Raw genomic sequence first — 16,972 nt, 5'->3', positions numbered from 1 at the left:
AAAATCTATTCAATAGTGTTTTAGATATTTTAGTCTGGACCAAAGTGGTGGCTACAAAGCACCAAAACTCCCTTAAAAAATGTGTCTGTTTAGTTTTGCCAAGCTGCGGTGAAACTCATGAGCCTGGGACCCAGACAAATCTGCGAGAGCATCTTCCATTTGATATGGCTGATGCTTCTGGCCTCCCTACCCGTTCAGACAAATTTCCAGCCAACTTGGCCTTGGCGGACCAATCGCAACAGTTTATCAAACTGTGGGCGAGTTACAAGCGATGATCACCGTCCTGTTGGTTCGTCCAGCGCAAAGCACCAGGCGCACCCAACTCAGATCAAACATCAAGATTCTATCACTGTCTTGCCTACTTCCCACCTCAGATGGTTTCAGAAAGACATTTCAGTGTACTGTTAAGCTGTAATTTGAGAAAGTTCGTGAACAGGACGCCTTTTTTTCCTACTTGAAAACTGACCCCACATGCATGTACCGTTCATCTTTACGTCACATGTTTCGTTGCTCTGATTGGTTGTAGGTTCATCCAATTGTGTCCGGAGATATTTTAGTCGGATGCCTGCGTTGCACCATTAATCTGTTTTATACTATATATATATATATAACTGTTTTATAATCACATCACTTCCCATGGTTCACCTGCAGGTCTACCTGGGAGCTCAGCTGCAGCGAATGGAAGTGGAAAACCCCAACTACGCTCTGACTAGTATGTACCTTCATACTGTCTCCAGTAATCCTGCATCTGTTCTGGTGTTTATGACTGTACTCTACATTCTCAACAGTGTGTTCTACTGTAGTCATTTTCAGAAGGGCAACAACACCCAAACACTTCAGTTCTGCAGATGGATGGTAAACAATGTTAGTGATCAGAAGGTTCATGTTCAGAAACATTAGACAGAGGATGTGAAGCTTAAAGTGTAAGTGTAATGGTAAATGCGTGTGTGTGCGTGTGTGTGCGTGCACGTGAGTGCGCGTGTGTCCAGTATTATTATGGTGTTATGTGGGGTCCTGTAGCCCCTTTAGCTGTTCTGCCAACTGCCTGGACAACACCGCCAGTAAGGACAAAGATCTGTTTGTCCCAGAGAGAGAGACACACACACACACACACACACACACACACACACACACACACACACACACACACACACACACACACACACACACACACACACACAGACCTGCTCTGCTAACATCCTGGCCTCTTTTTACTTTCAAACTTGTGTTTGTATGAAGATACTGGCTCCCTAATTGAACACACACACACACACAGTCGCGCACACACACACACACACACACACACACACACACACACACACACACACACACACACACACAACACACACACACACACACCAACACACAGCTGATTCTCTTCTTCTTGACAGTTTAACTGTCTTGGTGCTGGAAAAAAAGATCTTCTGTGTGTGAGAAGATGATTCACTCCATAGCTGAAAGTACTACTTTGATTTTATAATTAAATGGCTGTTTTGGCTCTAGTTTGAAATCAGTTAATGAATGTTGTTTAGATGAGCAGTCTAAACATTTGCAATTCAACATGGAATAATTAGGTATTGACTAGAGATTGTGTCTCTGATCTTTGAATATTTTTTTATGCTGTTCAGTGCAGCAGATTTATATTTTGCCACAATAGCATGCACCAGTTTTCCAAGTCTTATTAACCTCAATGCCGGCTGCCCGTTATTTGATTTGTTCCATCTCTGGTTTTGCCTCTTAATCTGTTGCTGGCTTTAGTGAATACAAGTAAAAGTTTGCGGTCCTTACCATAGCCTAGCATACATTTGTCAGTACATCTTTGAGGATGTCATCTAATCTAGTCTTGCAATGCCGGACCTTCCTCCACAGTGTTGCAGAGGAGGGTCTGGCTAGTCCACACAGCATTCCAGGATGGGAGAAAAGCGTGCTCTGGTATTTCTTTAAACCAATCACAATCGTCTTGGGCGCTGCTAATCCCCGGACGGAGCAAAATAGCCTTGGGAAGGAACTTGTTTTGGTGGAACATGTGTTTGTTCAAAAGTTGTTTTAGTCGTGTGAGAGAAAACTCAGATTGGACAGATCTAGCTAGCTGTCTGGATTTATCCTGCAGAGATCTGAGGACCAGGTAACCATAGACCTCATGAATTGACCAGAGTTTAGAATGCCAACACATACTGTAAGAAAGCTGAGGGTGACGGACTTCCAGATGAATTTCCAGCAGCACATGAACAATCCCGGAAGTGAAACGTTGTCGATGTACAAGACTACATCTGACCTGACACCCACACATCACCACAGATATGAAATAAAAAATAATCAGCTTGTTACACAATAATAATAAGCCCATGTCACAGTAAACCGGACGGTGTGTAATAGTATAACTACATGTGTTTGCACTGTGTCTCTGCGTTTATGATTAAGAAATATTGTGTTGACACACATTTTAAACTGCCACTCAGACAGCTGTTATAATATCTTGTTGTTATAAACACATAAAACAAAAAAACACAAATACCAACACAATCTGACCAGTTACCATGGCTATTTTAACAGTAACATGAACTGCTGATCCTGTGTGGGAGAACTGGTGTATTATCAGTCGATGTTTGTCACATTTGACACATTCCCACTTCTGGCATAAACAGGAAGTTAAAACATAACAAAATAATGTACTCAAGAGTCCGTTCTTGTCACTATCCCGGGTGCAGATTTATTCTTTGATTATTTTGTCCAAGTCCATGAACAGCCACATTAAAGACTAAGCCATTTTATTTGTTGACACTGATAAACAAATGGATTTCTGATCAGTCTTGCAGTTTGTTTGGGATTGAGATGTCTTTTAAATCTGCTAAAGCTTTGGATTACTGTCACAGTGCATTATGGGAACATGTACATATTGTTTCCCTCTGCTTATCTCAGGATGACGGCCTAGTTTTCTTGTTATCTGCAGATAAATAAATGAGTCACGTACTGTTGCACGCTGACTGAAGCTCAATTAACTGATTCAGGAGGAGAGAAGAGAGCCAACATTTAGTTTGTCGGGCAGAAAAATGGCTCATGATGACATAAATCATTAAAAGGTCCGCTGAGAGAAAATTCAAGGGCCTGTTCCCTGTCAGAATTCTCTTCACTAAATCACTAACTTCCATCACTTAAAAAAACCCAAAACAAAACAAAAAAACATTGGCACCTCTAAGTGGTAGTATCAAAAAGGTTCCTTCTATGGGAAATTGATTAATGGATAGCACCAGGATACATTAATATACACATAATTAGAATTGAAAATGCTGTGTGACTTTGCGGATTGCTTTCTGATTAAGCCTGACGTAGGACGTGTTTTGGTTTAAAACTAACTGCTAACTAACTTTACGAAAAACTGCAGTGACCCAGATCCCAACTGGATCTGTTTTGATTTTTTTAAAGTGAACTGTTAACGGCTCCTTTAACAGTCTCTGGACCGTCTGTGCTTTCTAGAAGCTTTTTTTCTTTTCCAGAACATTCTCATACTGTTCCATCGGTTCCCCGGATCCCGTGTGTGTGTGTGTGTGTGTGTGTGTGTGTGTGTGTGTGTGTGTGTGTGTGTGACATTGTTGTTGTTTGTTATGTAAGCTCCGTTCTCACCATCTGCTCGAATCTCTTGGGATGAAGGGAGAAAAGAGAGTTTGGGTTGTTTTCTTTTATTCCTCACTTCCTGTTTTAGGATCTTCAGAATGAGCATTAGTGTGGAGTCAGCAGTCAGCAGGAAACAGACTCACACAGTATTACTATCATCACACACAGCTGCTGTAATAAGACTTTCTGTAGTCATGTCCAGATGTGGCTGAAAAAACTAAACTGTATGACTGACTGACTAGCTTGAACAGAATAATTTGTTTACTATGTGTTTTAAATAGAGGTTTATCTTATTTATTTGTAGCTTCTTTTGAAATATTTGCAGCTTGTTAAGAAGGTGCTCATTTACTTTTGGGGTAATAGAACAAGCTGAAAACTTCACCGTGGCATAAAATCAATTTGTAAAAGTTGTTCTGGATAACATTTTAGCAAACAGTTGCCCAGGTCAACATCAAGCAGACAAAAAGAAACATTAGCATCCATCAGCCGTCGCCAAAGTCCAATGTTCAATCTCCTTTTAGCTTCAGTTTGGTCTCCACCAATTCCTGAGAAAAACATTTGTTTTACCTGCTAAATGTTCTTCACCAGCTAGCTGCTAACTTGGTCTGTCGGCTATTTGGTACCAGTTAGGTAGTGTGCAATGTTTACACCATGAAAAAAAATGCAGAATAAGCATAAAATAATTATGTATTTATGGATGTGTAGACAACTTCCTTAATGGATTACTTTCATTTGTTTTCTTTCATCCATTAAAGAAATTTCAGTCCTTCATTTAAGATTATACAACAATAAAAATCTTCAAAATTGGAGTTGGAATGACTGAATGCCGCCAATGAAATGTATCAACCACAAGTCTTTTTTTTTTTTAATTTTTAAATTTAATTGTTTGTTTTTTTTAATAAAGGAGTTAGAGGTCAGAATTAGATTAGATGTGATAGAATAAGAGCGAGCAAACCTCTGCTATAGATTTCAGGTGATGACATTTTAGAGGGAGTTATGTGGCGTTTACAGCGGGACAGACAAAAGACAGATGTCGGTGTTTCATAACAGACTGACAAGTATTTAGACAGCAAGGGGTGGACAGACGAGTGCAGAAGGAAGGAAAGTATGCAAGTCATCATCCTGTTAGAGACAAGACTGACAGCTTGATTTACATAACCACAGAAGAGGGAGGGAGGGAGGGAGGGAGGGAAGAGTGTCTCTGACGTCTGTGTCCAGTCCCAACATGAAGCTGTTATTGCAGATAATTATTGAATCCCCTAGTTTTGTGAATTAAACGTAAGAATCAGCCAGTGGTATTTAATGTTTCTAATAGTATGAATGAATTGGCGGGTTAGGGTTAGGGATTGTAATTTTAGAGCACAATACAGTGTATCGCAATCACAACCATCTGTCAATTTTGAAGTCGCTGACACCATCTCCAGAAGCTTCTTGATACCTGACAAACTGCACCTGAACCTCATTGGTAGAGTCTATACTGTTTTGAAGAAAAAGAAGAAGTTTTTGGGGGTAGTGCTTTAAAAGCAAGTTCCGAGACACCAGGAAACATCCAACCAGCAGAGGTATTTGAACTGGCTCAGAGGAGGAAGAGCGCTGCTGGATGTGGACATGTTTACGCTTTTAACTAAATTGTCTTCTGATCTACTCCATGTCATTCATTGCACTTAAAGGAGCAGGTTAGGAACAGCCTTTTTGAAAATCTTAGAGAATAAAAGCATCTTTTATTTCCAGAAGCGTTTGTTTACATCCCCTAGTTTGTGCCTTTTCTGTCTTTATCTTGACTCTGTGAAGCACTTTATAACTGTTGTTTTGTTTCTGTCTCTTCAGGTCGTTTCCGTCAAATCGAGGTCTTGACTACAGTAGCCAACGAGTTTTTCCAGCTCTACAGTCAGGTTTCTGGTCAGCCTGTCCAACGCATCAGCTCCAGGGACCAAGGTAACCAGGGCAACCACACCCAAGCCACAGTAGGACAGTTTTTCTATAAAACTAAAGCAGAGAGCCACTGACGGAGTCATACACTGATTTTGTTTTACTGTTATATAGCAAACAAAACCTTTGAGGATATATGATGAATATAGACTACAATTGGTGAATCATAGTGAGTTACAAAAGACAACAAATTGGACTTTTTTTCAAGAGTTGAATACTTGAAGAGATGGATAATAAAAACATATTGTTTGTTATTTATTTTTTAGATGTATTCATAGTCATAGATGAGAGTTCCATGTGCATTTTGTCACTATTAATTCTCCTTTTTACTTCACTTACTTTTCAGTTTTGTTGTCGTCAACGAAAACCAGGAGCATTTTATTTACTTATCAGAAGATCAATACACAATTTAATTGATGAAAACACGTTTTGTTAACACCAAATTTGAGCATTTTAAACCAAATGTAAGCAAATTGCTGTCAGATTGATTCTTATTTAACTGACAATTTGTCTCGATTTTTACTGTCAAATTCTATTTTTGTCACCTCTTTCTTATAAACTAATAGAAATTTAGTTCCAAAAGGTCTGTTTCGTCTCTATAACGTCTTGTCTTTACCATTGATTGATTGATTGATGTCTTTATTTCGAACATGCAAGAGAAAGTATATACAAATAAAATACAAAATAATAAAAAGAAATAATAAAGCAATGTTTAAAAACATTGGAGAGAAAAACAACAAACAAAGTACCCTTCTTTCCTGTGTTAACATACCTCTATCACATGTGCGAAAAGGAGTAGGAAGAAGTAAAACTTATGTACTCCTACCCCTTTAATTCTTGCATTCCTTCAATTTACAATATTTCTAATTCTGTTGCTATATATATCCATATATAAACACATACCTACACATATACATACACACATATATATACACATATACCCTCATATACATATATGTATAAATACCGTGGACCAAGAATAAGTTGAAAATATATTATGTCACAGTTTATAATATAAAACAAGCACTACATTTAAATGATAGTGTTTTTGTTCTAAAATGTTTTTATCTCAGCAGGAAACGGAGGAGAAAGAGGGGGAGATGAGTCATCTACTCCTCTGAGGAGGACCGGCTCGGCTCGGGACGTCGCCAAACTCCTCAAGAAAACGCTCAGCAAACACAACCTGTACGCAGCCGCCTCCGAGTCGCCTGAAGCGCACAGGTCCGACCAACACACACCGCCGAACGGACACGCAACCCCTGATCACACCCACACCAACGGTCACACACACCCAGGTCCAGAAGAGGACGGCTGCAGTACAATCTCTGACCTCCAGGCAGAGACTGTCAACCCGAAACCCATGCGCAAGAAAGACAGCTATTCCCTGGCAACGGTCGCCGAGGAAATCAACGGAGATGGAGACGACAGGTACTGCTGGACAAGCCAGTAGCTAACGTTAGCCAGCTAATACTTAAACCACTTGGTGTGAGAAATACTTAGATACTTAGCTAAAAGTACCGCTACATTGTAAAAATATTTTAAGTTGTTATAAAAGTACCAAAGTAAAAGTACTCGTTGGGAAGCAGATTTTGTTCTGACTGTGGCATAACATCTTAATTCCCATCAGCCCTGAACAGAACAAAACTGCACCAACAGCCAATGGAGAGCATCAACCAGAATCTGACTCTCAGTCAACCAGTCGGAGAATAGAAGAAGGAACCCAGGTGGTCAAAGAGGAGGAGGAGAAGCTGACCTCTACCCCAGAGAAAGCCCCTCCCACCCTGGCTCCGCTCCAGCTGGTCCAGCTTCGCATGGAAAACACAGACTCTTTCGACATGGAGGAGGTACAGTGTTCTCCTGGGTTCTTCTTACCAGAGTCATTAGAGTTTGTAGTTATTGTATTTTTCTTTGTTTTACTTTTTTAGGTTTTATTGTTTTTAAAAAGTCAGTTTTTAAATAATAATATGAGGGGTATTTGTCTGGGGCAAGATATATAAGTATATACATTAAGAAAGCATCATTGCTTCTATTTGTTGATTCATTAAGTCCATTTCCACATAAGCATATACTGAAGCCAGAAAGCTCACAGTGAAAATGCTGACCTTGTAATTATTTCACAATATATAGAGACAGCAGGAGATTTGTATTGTTTGTACGGCTTCCTGTGGAGCTTACAATTTAAAGTCATGTGAGGAGAAAATAAAGAAAGGACCCAAACTAGTAGCGTTGTAAGACTATAAAACCAGTGTGGATTGGCCTTTACAGCTGTTTTTACCTTGTGAGGAGCCTGATGAAGATGCATGTAGACCCAGTGTCTGTTTTTGTTCTTTCAGATTCAGAGTAACGAAGATGAGGCTCTGCCACCCAAAACTTCCAGAGCCACTGGTGAGTTCACCTTTTCCTCTGTTTTCAATTTCTGACCTTAATGTTTGACTTAACTTAAAGTTCACTTTGGGGTTTTCTTGGAAACACACAAATGGTATGTAGACATTCATTGTCACTCACCAAAATGTAATGTGTGTATCTTTGAGGTCTAACAAAAGTGTCAAAAGCATTTCCTTCCACATTAAACACTTAAAAAAGCAGAATTTTTGTCTGATATTTTGAGTGTTTGTTCGCACACTGCTGCATTCCTATGCACTGTAATATATATATATATATATATATATATATATATATATATATATATATATATATATATATATACAAGTTTACATCTGCAGCATGTGTCTGTATGCTAAGAACATGTTTCCTGTGTCTCAGGAAAGACCTCAGTGACGACTGACTGTGTTCTCGCTTCATGCTCAATATAAATTATTCTACTCTGCCATCACCTGGATAGACAGTGTACTGCAGGAATAATCATAGTGTGTCTCTCTCAGATCTGTTAAGGACAGTCAGTCAGCAGTCAGACAGCAGTGGTTTTGCTGAGGAGCCCTCCGCCGACTCCAACAGCAACCTCAAGGTTTGAGTTTTTGTTTTGTAGTCTTGTATTCCAGTTTTGATCACCAAGTTTAACCTTTAAGTTATTTGAACCCACTCGTAAAAAAACAAAGAGGAGAAAGATCCCTGCAGATTAACCACATGGGGAAGAAACTGATTCCATACCTTGTAAGGCAGTCTGGAACATTTATCTCTGCTGCAGATTCTCATATGTCTGCCGTCTGCAATTCATCAGAGTGAACACCGTCCCCCACACCCTCAGCCCCTCGTCCAGTGGAGTACAAGGCACTGCAAGTTGTGTTTATGCACTGGGGATTTTGAATTTAGACAGATTATTACAGATCCCAACCAGTCATTTCATTATGACACAGAAAATTACTCAACAAATTGAATTACATGGTAACTTCATTAGGCTGCTACAACTTAATTAGACTTATTTTTCTAATTACCAATGAACAGTGGTGTAAACTTACTCAAGTGCTGTACTTAATAAAGGTTTTGTACTTGTTCATTAATAGAGTATTTCAGTCCTATGCTACTTACTTACTCCAGTGCATTTTAAGAAATGTTGTACTTTATACTATGACACAGCTACTCGTAACTTTTCAGATGAACATTTTAAATGAAAAGCATGTCATTAAATGCATGCAGTATTTGGTGTTTATGAGTTTTTAGCAGTTCAGTGAGTGATTTCTCCACTAAACTTCTGCACTGTTTTTATTTAGATAACTGTTTGTTAAATTAAGTAAAATAATCTAATATTTCACAAAAAAGCAACAACAAAAAAACATTTAAGTATAGAACAAAGGTAGTCCAAGCCACTCTTCTTCAAAATGATTTGAAAAGCCTTTATTTTACTGGATATTTTATAATTGACCTATACATTGGGAACCACTGGATGAAACTACTTAACTGTATATAAAGTTGTCAAAAGTAGCTCCACCTCAACCAGCTACAACAGTAAAATGACGCTTACTCATTAATGCCTCTGTAACATATGAGCCACAGGGATACGTTTACTTCTGTGCCTTGGCTTAAGAAGGAGTTTGAATGCAGGACCTTTACTTTGTAGTATTTTGACATTGTTGTATTGGTACTCTTACTTAATGTAGGGTTAGGGTTATGGATATGAGTACCTCATCCACCACTGTTAATGGATTGTTAATTAATTTGATCAGGTGCAGGAGAGCAGTGACAGCTGTGACAGCGAGACCACTGTGACATCACACCCCTCATTGGATGTGGCCACGCCCCTCGCAATGGACCAACCAGCATTCAACCTGCCAGATGGCAGAAAGGAAGAGGCGGGGACTGCTAGTGATGCTGGGGCTGATGGGAGTTCAGAGCAGGTTCCACAGTACTCATCCCACCACCTCCCAAGGAACAAACTTAAGGAAACGCCACAGGATAGTACCCAGGAGGAGGAGCTAGTTGAGAGTGGGGACCGGACTGATGCTGAACCAGAACCAGAACAGGAGATTTCCCAGAGTTTGTCCGCTGTAGAACAAGAACCTCAACACATCCAGAACCAGACCGAGACAGCTACAGACACAGAACCACCCATAGAGGGAGTGGGTGCTGAGGACGAGGCCCAAGAAGACAATCCATTCTTGGAAGATTCTCCACTTTGTTCTCCTCCTGCTCCATCATCTCCAGTTCTAAGCGCTCTGATTCGAGCCAAACGGAGCCAGCTGACCCGGCTTGGACAGCGGGTTGACCCCCAGTCCGCCGATTTGCCCCAAGTCCCTGGCAGAGGACGAGGAAGACGCGGCGTACCTATGCAGCGGTCATCTTCACTGCCCTCCTCGCTCCTTTCGCCCTCCAGGGTTGTGTCCTCTGTCAGGATCCAGTTTGGGCGAGGTCAGGTGTCCTGCACGCAGCCCAGGTTCTCCTTCAAATACAACCAGGAGGCCGAAGGGGACCGGGAAGAGGTAGAGGAGGAGGAAGGACAAACCAACTGTCTGTCTACCCTGATTATAAACCCTGCCTCCTCGTCTGCCTCTATCAACCAACCACTAAGGCTTCCCACAGAAGCTCCCATCCCACCTAAACCTATCCCACGCCACCTGTTGCGGTCAACCTGTTCCCTGCAGAGCTGCAGCCCTCCTCCACCAGGAGGACCTTCCCCCTCCTGGAGTACCCAGAGTGTTCCTGATCTCTCGTCCAATCAGCGGCAGCCAGGCCAGTTCCAACAGAACATTAGCACCAACCAAAACCAACAAAATTGGAATCCAGGACAGATGATGTTCCGTTGTCCTTATCCTAATCCTAACGCTGAGTATGTTAACCCAAGTCCCAATCCTAGTCCCAGCCTTAACGCTAGCCCATACCCCTTCATGCTGAACCCTCCTCCACAATACCCTCCCCATCCATATGCCAGTCTTCCTAACCTACTTCACCACCACAACTTGTCCCACCATTCTAGTCTAAACAGTCTCTACCAACCTACAACTCCCACATTGCCCCAGCACAACAGCCTCTCCAACTTTCATCAGCCCTCCACTTCCACGGCACCTCACCACGTCAGTCTGGGCAACCTGCATCCGAGAATGCCAGCAATGCACCACCAGGGCTACAGTCATCTATACGGCCATCAGTCACCCTACCATGCTACTCCTCATGGCTCGCAGTTTGCCTCGCCCTACCTTGGCTACCAAGGGTACAACATGAACCCAAACCTGACTTTTCCCCACCTAGCCCCAGAACACAGCCTCCATCCGGGGTTTGCTCCTCCTGCTCCAGGTTTCTTGCCAGACCTGGCCTCAACCCTAAGCCCAGGTCACAGCCTCCAGCCGGGGCTGGCTCCTTATGTTGCTCAAGGTCCGGGTCCCATCCAGGGCCCGTCCAGCACCGAGATGCAGCTGAGGAGAGTTCTGCATGACATCAGAGGAACGGTTCAGAGTCTGAGCCGGGTCAGTTCTCTTCAGTCCTTTCAGATCTTGTCACTTCAACTGTAGTAAATTGTCATTCTTTTGTCAAATTGTTGTCTTACTATCTTTAAATGACAACTTTAGTGTATTACAACTTTGGCTTTATTTTCATAGCTTCATATTTAGCATACTAACATTAGAGGGGCAACAATCTTTGGCAATTTCCTTAAGTGTCAAACTGCGTTTGATCAGCTGTTCCTTGCTGCTCTAGACCCCTGAAACCCCTCTCCAACACCAGGTGCAATGACATCACTTCCTGTTGTTTATTTTGGACTAGGTTTGCTCTTACTTATCCTTTCGTCAGCTTTTTGTGTTCCACTTCCTGTCCTGACATCACTGTCCTCTCCATGTAGAACCAAGTCGACACTCCAGACGCGTTCAGGGAGCACAGAGCAGCTCTGGCCAGCCACCAGGTACCGTCTTCACTCCTTCAATTTCTGCGTGTTAAATCCAGCAGCAATTATTCCTGCAAATAAAGTCTATTTAAATCTCACTTTGTACAGCTTTTACCTGACTTCCATGACACAAACACAAAATCACAAGTTCCATTTGAAGGCAGATGTGTTCTCTGACTCAGTCATACAAAGGAGTTGTTATATAATAAATTGACAAACTAGCTTTGCATAACTTAAAATTGACCTACGCTTAGTTTGCAGTATGATGCATTTGGACTGTTTTATTCTTAACCTTTGTTTAACTTTATTTCTCTCAATTTTCAGTCTCTGGCTGAGTTTAAGCAGAAGAGGCAAAGTCTAAACTTGTTCCGCAGTCAGATGATGGACCTGGAGTTGTCAATTATCCGACAGCAGGCTCTGGTCTACAAACACTTGAGCCCTGCCGACAGGTGATTCATAATCAAACAGATACATGTTTCACAGTATGACTAAATGTACTTGTGGCACAAAAAAACCTGGTGTGCATTTGTGTGTGTGCAGGATGGATATGGAGCAGCTCCAGTCTCTGAGGTCGGCGGTCAGAGAGGAACTGCAGGAGCTGGAACAACAGCTGGAAGACAGACTGATGGAGGTGACACATCACACACAACACAGGGTATATACACACAACACACACAATGCAAGGTATACATGCAGAACACACACATCATTGGGTACTCAGGATATTCTGACTGTATTTCGTTTGAGACATTTTCATAGTGGCATTTTAATAATAGTTAATAATTTCAAAACAGTGACAATACATTACCAAGGCTTCCAGCGGGCGCAGCTGCGTCGCGGCCACCAGAGCTGACAATGTTTGTGATTCCACCAGATGCACAGCAGCATGTTAAAGAAGCGTCCCAGAAGCGCCTTTCCGCTCTGCTTCTGAGAGAAACACCCACTTCAGATGTTATTGGCCAGTTAAAGGGATGCAGGAAAACACTAACATTTCCTGAGTACACAAACCACCCACACTGTATACACAAGAGGGTATAAACATATTATACAGGTTATACAAGCACAAAACACAACGCAGAATACACACACACACACACAAGACACATATATGCACACACATCCCAGGGTATAGATGCATATAGAGACGCCATATGGTTTATTAATACTTATTCACACTACATACAGGCACAGTTCAAGGCATATACACACAACACCAACGGGTATATAAAGTACATCTATACAGTATGTACATGCGTTTGCCTGGTCACTGGTTACTGCAGAAGTTTATTGAAAACCTTTTTAAGACACATTGTTTGATCTCAAACTAAACTGATTCACTTGACGTGATGTGACCTGCTCTCTTCCAGAGTCTCCATAGAGACGGCAGTGTTGACAGCCTGTCCACCGCCTCTGCACTGAGAGCCATGGAGCCGGTCAGCACACGCACACGCACACACACACACACACACACACACACACACACAATTATATTGTATGACCTTTTTTCTGTTTGTCCAGGTGTCAGACCTGCTCAGAGAGCAGCTCTACCTTCAGTCTGAGCTCAGCTACGACGGTAACGCCCCCTCCACCAACTGCTCCTCCCGATCCTCCAGTCCAGTCCGAGGAGGAAGCGGCGAGCAGAGAGGAGGCGTGTACCGGGCATCAATTAACATAAACCCTGCCCCCCCTCCTCGACCCAACACACACACTGAGGAAGAGAAGGAGGGAGAGAGGGACGGAGGAGGAGGAGGTGAAGGACGAGAAGTACAAGAGGAGGAGGGAGCAGCAGGAGGAGTCAGAGTGGGGAACCTGCAGCAGCTTATCAGAGAGGTAACAGTCCACCAGCACTTTCACTTGTACTTTGGTGATTAAAGAGTCAATCCTTGTGTTTATTATTGTCATTATGTAAATTATCGAAACTGTTTCTGAGTTGTTTTTTTAAAGGTTTCTTTTTGTTTAGTCTTATTTTTGTTGTGAAAAAGTTGATGAAATTTCTTTTGCCATAGGATTTGTTGGTAAAATAAACACTGCCTTTTACATTGTTGGGTCATACACAAGCACTGTTTTAGGATAAAGAAAAGGTACCTAGCAGCAGAAGGCTTTCTTATGACTGTTCAAAAGATTCAAAATCCTTTATTAATCCCACAACGGGCATATCCACAATGTTACAGCAGCAAGGTATAGGACAAAAAAGTACAAAAAGAAACAAAACAAACACTAAATAAATAAATATAAGTAAAGAGAATAACTAGTCCACAGTTGAATCTACAGTTACATTATTGCACGTTGGTATTGTTTTTTTTAATCTTTTAAAGAGTCTTTCAAGCCCCCTGTTGTCACACAGCTGTTTAAAATGGCTGCAGACCAGAAAAAAGTGACAACATGTAGCTTCATTTTAAAGACAAACTGCTGGAGCATTTTTCACACTGCAGCGGTTTTTAAGCAACAATTTGACCTTTGGGAAAATTCCTTTGTTTGCCTTCTTGCTGAGAGTTAGGTGAGACGATTGATACCACTTTTATGTCTGTACGTTCAGACTGCACACCCGACTCTTAGAAAAAAAAACGTAACATTTGAGTTAATTAAGACAGCGGCTGTTTTAAATGTCCTGTCTCTTTTCCAGATTCGAGAAAGCGTGGCGCAAGAGGTCCGACAGGAGATCTACAGCGAGCTGCTGGCTGCCGTGTCGCCAAAGCGATCGCCCCTGCCCGGCAGGAAACACCAGCAGTAGTCGCAACAGCAATGCACCGCCCCCTTTCACCCTCAGCCTTAGTAACCGCAGCCTGAGCAGCAACGCTGTCTGTCTGTAACACTGTATAGCTGAGTAACGCTGTCTGTGTAGAACACTATGTGTCTGTAACACTGTATGTCTGGAACACTGATGACAAATGAGCACATTGCCTACATGTGATAAACTCAGATGGGACGTTTACGTGTCTGTTTGGTTCTAATGTGTTGGTGTGATGCATGCTGGGAAAGCCAGTCTGAACCATCCTGTGCACCATCAGCTGTTTTTTTTTTTTTAAGCTGTTTTGATCAAAAGCCAGGCCTCTAACTGCTACGTTGCCACTAATACTATGAGTACTACAACTAGGACTGCTAACAGTCCTACCAGTGCTACCAGTAACACCACTACTAGTCCCAGTCATGTCCCCATCAAGTTCTTTTGCCCCAGTTCAGTCCATCCTGATGATGATAATAATAATAATAATAATAATAATAATAAATAATCAGTTGCTTTTCATTTTTAGTCATTCATTCATATAGGCTGATTGGAGTCTTAAACATATTATCAGAGCAACACACAGGAGCAACTACCCTTACAAATACTTTAAGTGCCTTAATGAACTATTGATCCAAGCTGTTTGTCTGGGGTTACATTCCTTGATCCTAAATAAGAGTAAAGTCTTATGTCAGACTTTTCCCCTCTAAAGTTCCATGCACATTTCACCTTCTCTTAAGGTTTAGGGAGATACTAAAAATATACAATTAAGGTATTATGATCCAACATCTGTCAACAGTCTTTCATCATCATCATCATCATCATCATCATCGTCGTCATCATCATCGTCATCGTCATCGTCATTGTGCTTTTGTTCCACTTGCCTCATTCATAGTCGAATCTGTTTGTTTCTTTGTGATTAGTGCTAAGCTAGGCTAAACACATCCTGGACTGAAGGGGTTGGCAAAATGTTGAAAAAACAAACAATAACTCAAACTATTTGAGTTGTGTGTGTGTGTGTTTGTGTGTGTAGGTGTGTGTGTGTAGGTGTGCAGGTGAAGAGGTTAGGGTTGTCATGAGGTACTGTGGAGGTCAAAGCCCTACTCTGCAGCAGCAGGTTACAGTAAGTTGTCATGGCAACATTGATGATGATGATGATGATGATGATGTTGATGATGATGGTGTAATGTGGGGTTACAGAGAGGAGCTTAGCGAGCCGGGTCACGTATGAGTGAGCGGGCAGTGTAGGCCAAACCTTAGCATGTTAGTCGCCTTAGCATGTTAGCTTCCCACAGTCCGATGACAAATCCGAGTGCAATATTATAAACATATACAAGGATTACTGAGAGTAACGTTAATAGATTATCAGTAAATCACTGCTAACATTTTAGGTCATTCTGCACCACTTCAGCACAAACTGTCTACCTGCACGTCTGATGCTAATTAATCTGTAGTAGAAACTCTTAATTTCCCTCCTCTTTGCACAGAATCCACAGACGTGATTGATCACTGAACAGTGAATTTCTAATAACCATTTAACGAACATTTCTTTTTTCAGCATTAATGCCTGTGTGTAGGGACTGCGTGGTCCCTCGCGGGTTTCCGGATATCCAGTTATGGAAAACTGGAAATCTTGGGAGTAGCTGAGGTGACACAAGCACTCGCACCCGCCATAGCTGAGTGTGATTGGCCGGGAGACCCATTAATCAAACAAAAAACACACTCTTAAATACCTACATTATCATTTACTTTTTTAAATTTTTGTGGAAGAGTTATTTTCAAAATGTCTAGACAGACACATTAGAATTAAAATGATCTACTGAAAGCGGAACTTTTTTTTGGGAAATCACTTAATTTACTTTTTGTTGTTGTTGTTGTTGTTGATGTTGTTGATGTTCATTCTTGATGTTTGGGAGATAATTATACATCGTGAAGAGAATCTGAGCTTAAATGTCCACTTATTGATTCTTAATCTTCAGCTACATCTCACTGTCTTCTCTTCAACACTCTGATTCATTATTAACTGGACCTCTGACCTTTGATTCCCTTCACCGTTTAAGTACTTTTGTATTTTTAAAACGTTTATTTTTCATGTCACAACCTTTGCTCTGCTGGACCAACACTCACTGTGAGCTCCGAGGACCCACGTCCTTTTATTTTTTTAACTGATCAAGAGAATCCTTCACATTCTTCTAATTTCACTCACTGTCCGATTGTTGGTTTCTATTAATTTCTGTTGATGTCTATTAAGGATTATGTTTATTTTGTATTGATGTCTTGTCAGTGGGATGCAGGGGAGGGATCACTCTGTAGAGATGAGAATAATAAAGATGTATTTATTTTCAGTACAGATGAGTGCTGCTTCACTGTTTGTGTGTGTGTGTGTGTGTGTGTGTGCGTGTGTGTGCGCGTGTGTGTGCGCGTGTGTGCGCGCGCGTGCG

At 41.5% G+C, this 16,972-nt stretch overlaps 1 protein-coding gene across 7 annotated transcripts in view; it reads left to right on the top strand.

Moving 5' to 3' along the window:
* Nucleotides 1–16,881, top strand: part of itprid2 (ITPR interacting domain containing 2) — a 35,384-nt gene extending 18,503 nt beyond the window's left edge. For 3 of the 7 annotated variants that reach the window (XM_032529115.1, XM_032529110.1, XM_032529116.1), the window contains 13 exons: nt 652–712; nt 5,440–5,547; nt 6,615–6,969; nt 7,169–7,385; nt 7,875–7,926; nt 8,424–8,506; nt 9,663–11,396; nt 11,768–11,827; nt 12,134–12,258; nt 12,350–12,464; nt 13,177–13,242; nt 13,328–13,639; nt 14,433–16,881. In XM_032529115.1, the coding sequence (XP_032385006.1) occupies nt 652–712; nt 5,440–5,547; nt 6,615–6,969; nt 7,169–7,385; nt 7,875–7,926; nt 8,424–8,506; nt 9,663–11,396; nt 11,768–11,827; nt 12,134–12,258; nt 12,350–12,464; nt 13,177–13,242; nt 13,328–13,639; nt 14,433–14,540 (3,396 nt within the window). In that variant the 3' untranslated portion in view covers nt 14,541–16,881. The remainder of the gene's footprint in view (nt 1–651; nt 713–5,439; nt 5,548–6,614; nt 6,970–7,168; nt 7,386–7,874; nt 7,927–8,423; nt 8,507–9,662; nt 11,397–11,767; nt 11,828–12,133; nt 12,259–12,349; nt 12,465–13,176; nt 13,243–13,327; nt 13,640–14,432) is intronic. The other 4 variants (XM_032529113.1, XM_032529114.1, XM_032529111.1 and 1 more) reach the window with 4 other exon arrangements.
* Nucleotides 16,882–16,972: the final 91 nt, after the last annotated feature.

The sequence above is a fragment of the Etheostoma spectabile genome, chromosome 11, assembly GCF_008692095.1.
Source record: "Etheostoma spectabile isolate EspeVRDwgs_2016 chromosome 11, UIUC_Espe_1.0, whole genome shotgun sequence".
NCBI classification, from domain to species: domain Eukaryota; kingdom Metazoa; phylum Chordata; class Actinopteri; order Perciformes; family Percidae; genus Etheostoma; species Etheostoma spectabile.
The sequence above is the reverse complement of the archived record's forward strand: the minus strand, read 5'-3'. Positions and strand labels throughout refer to the sequence as shown.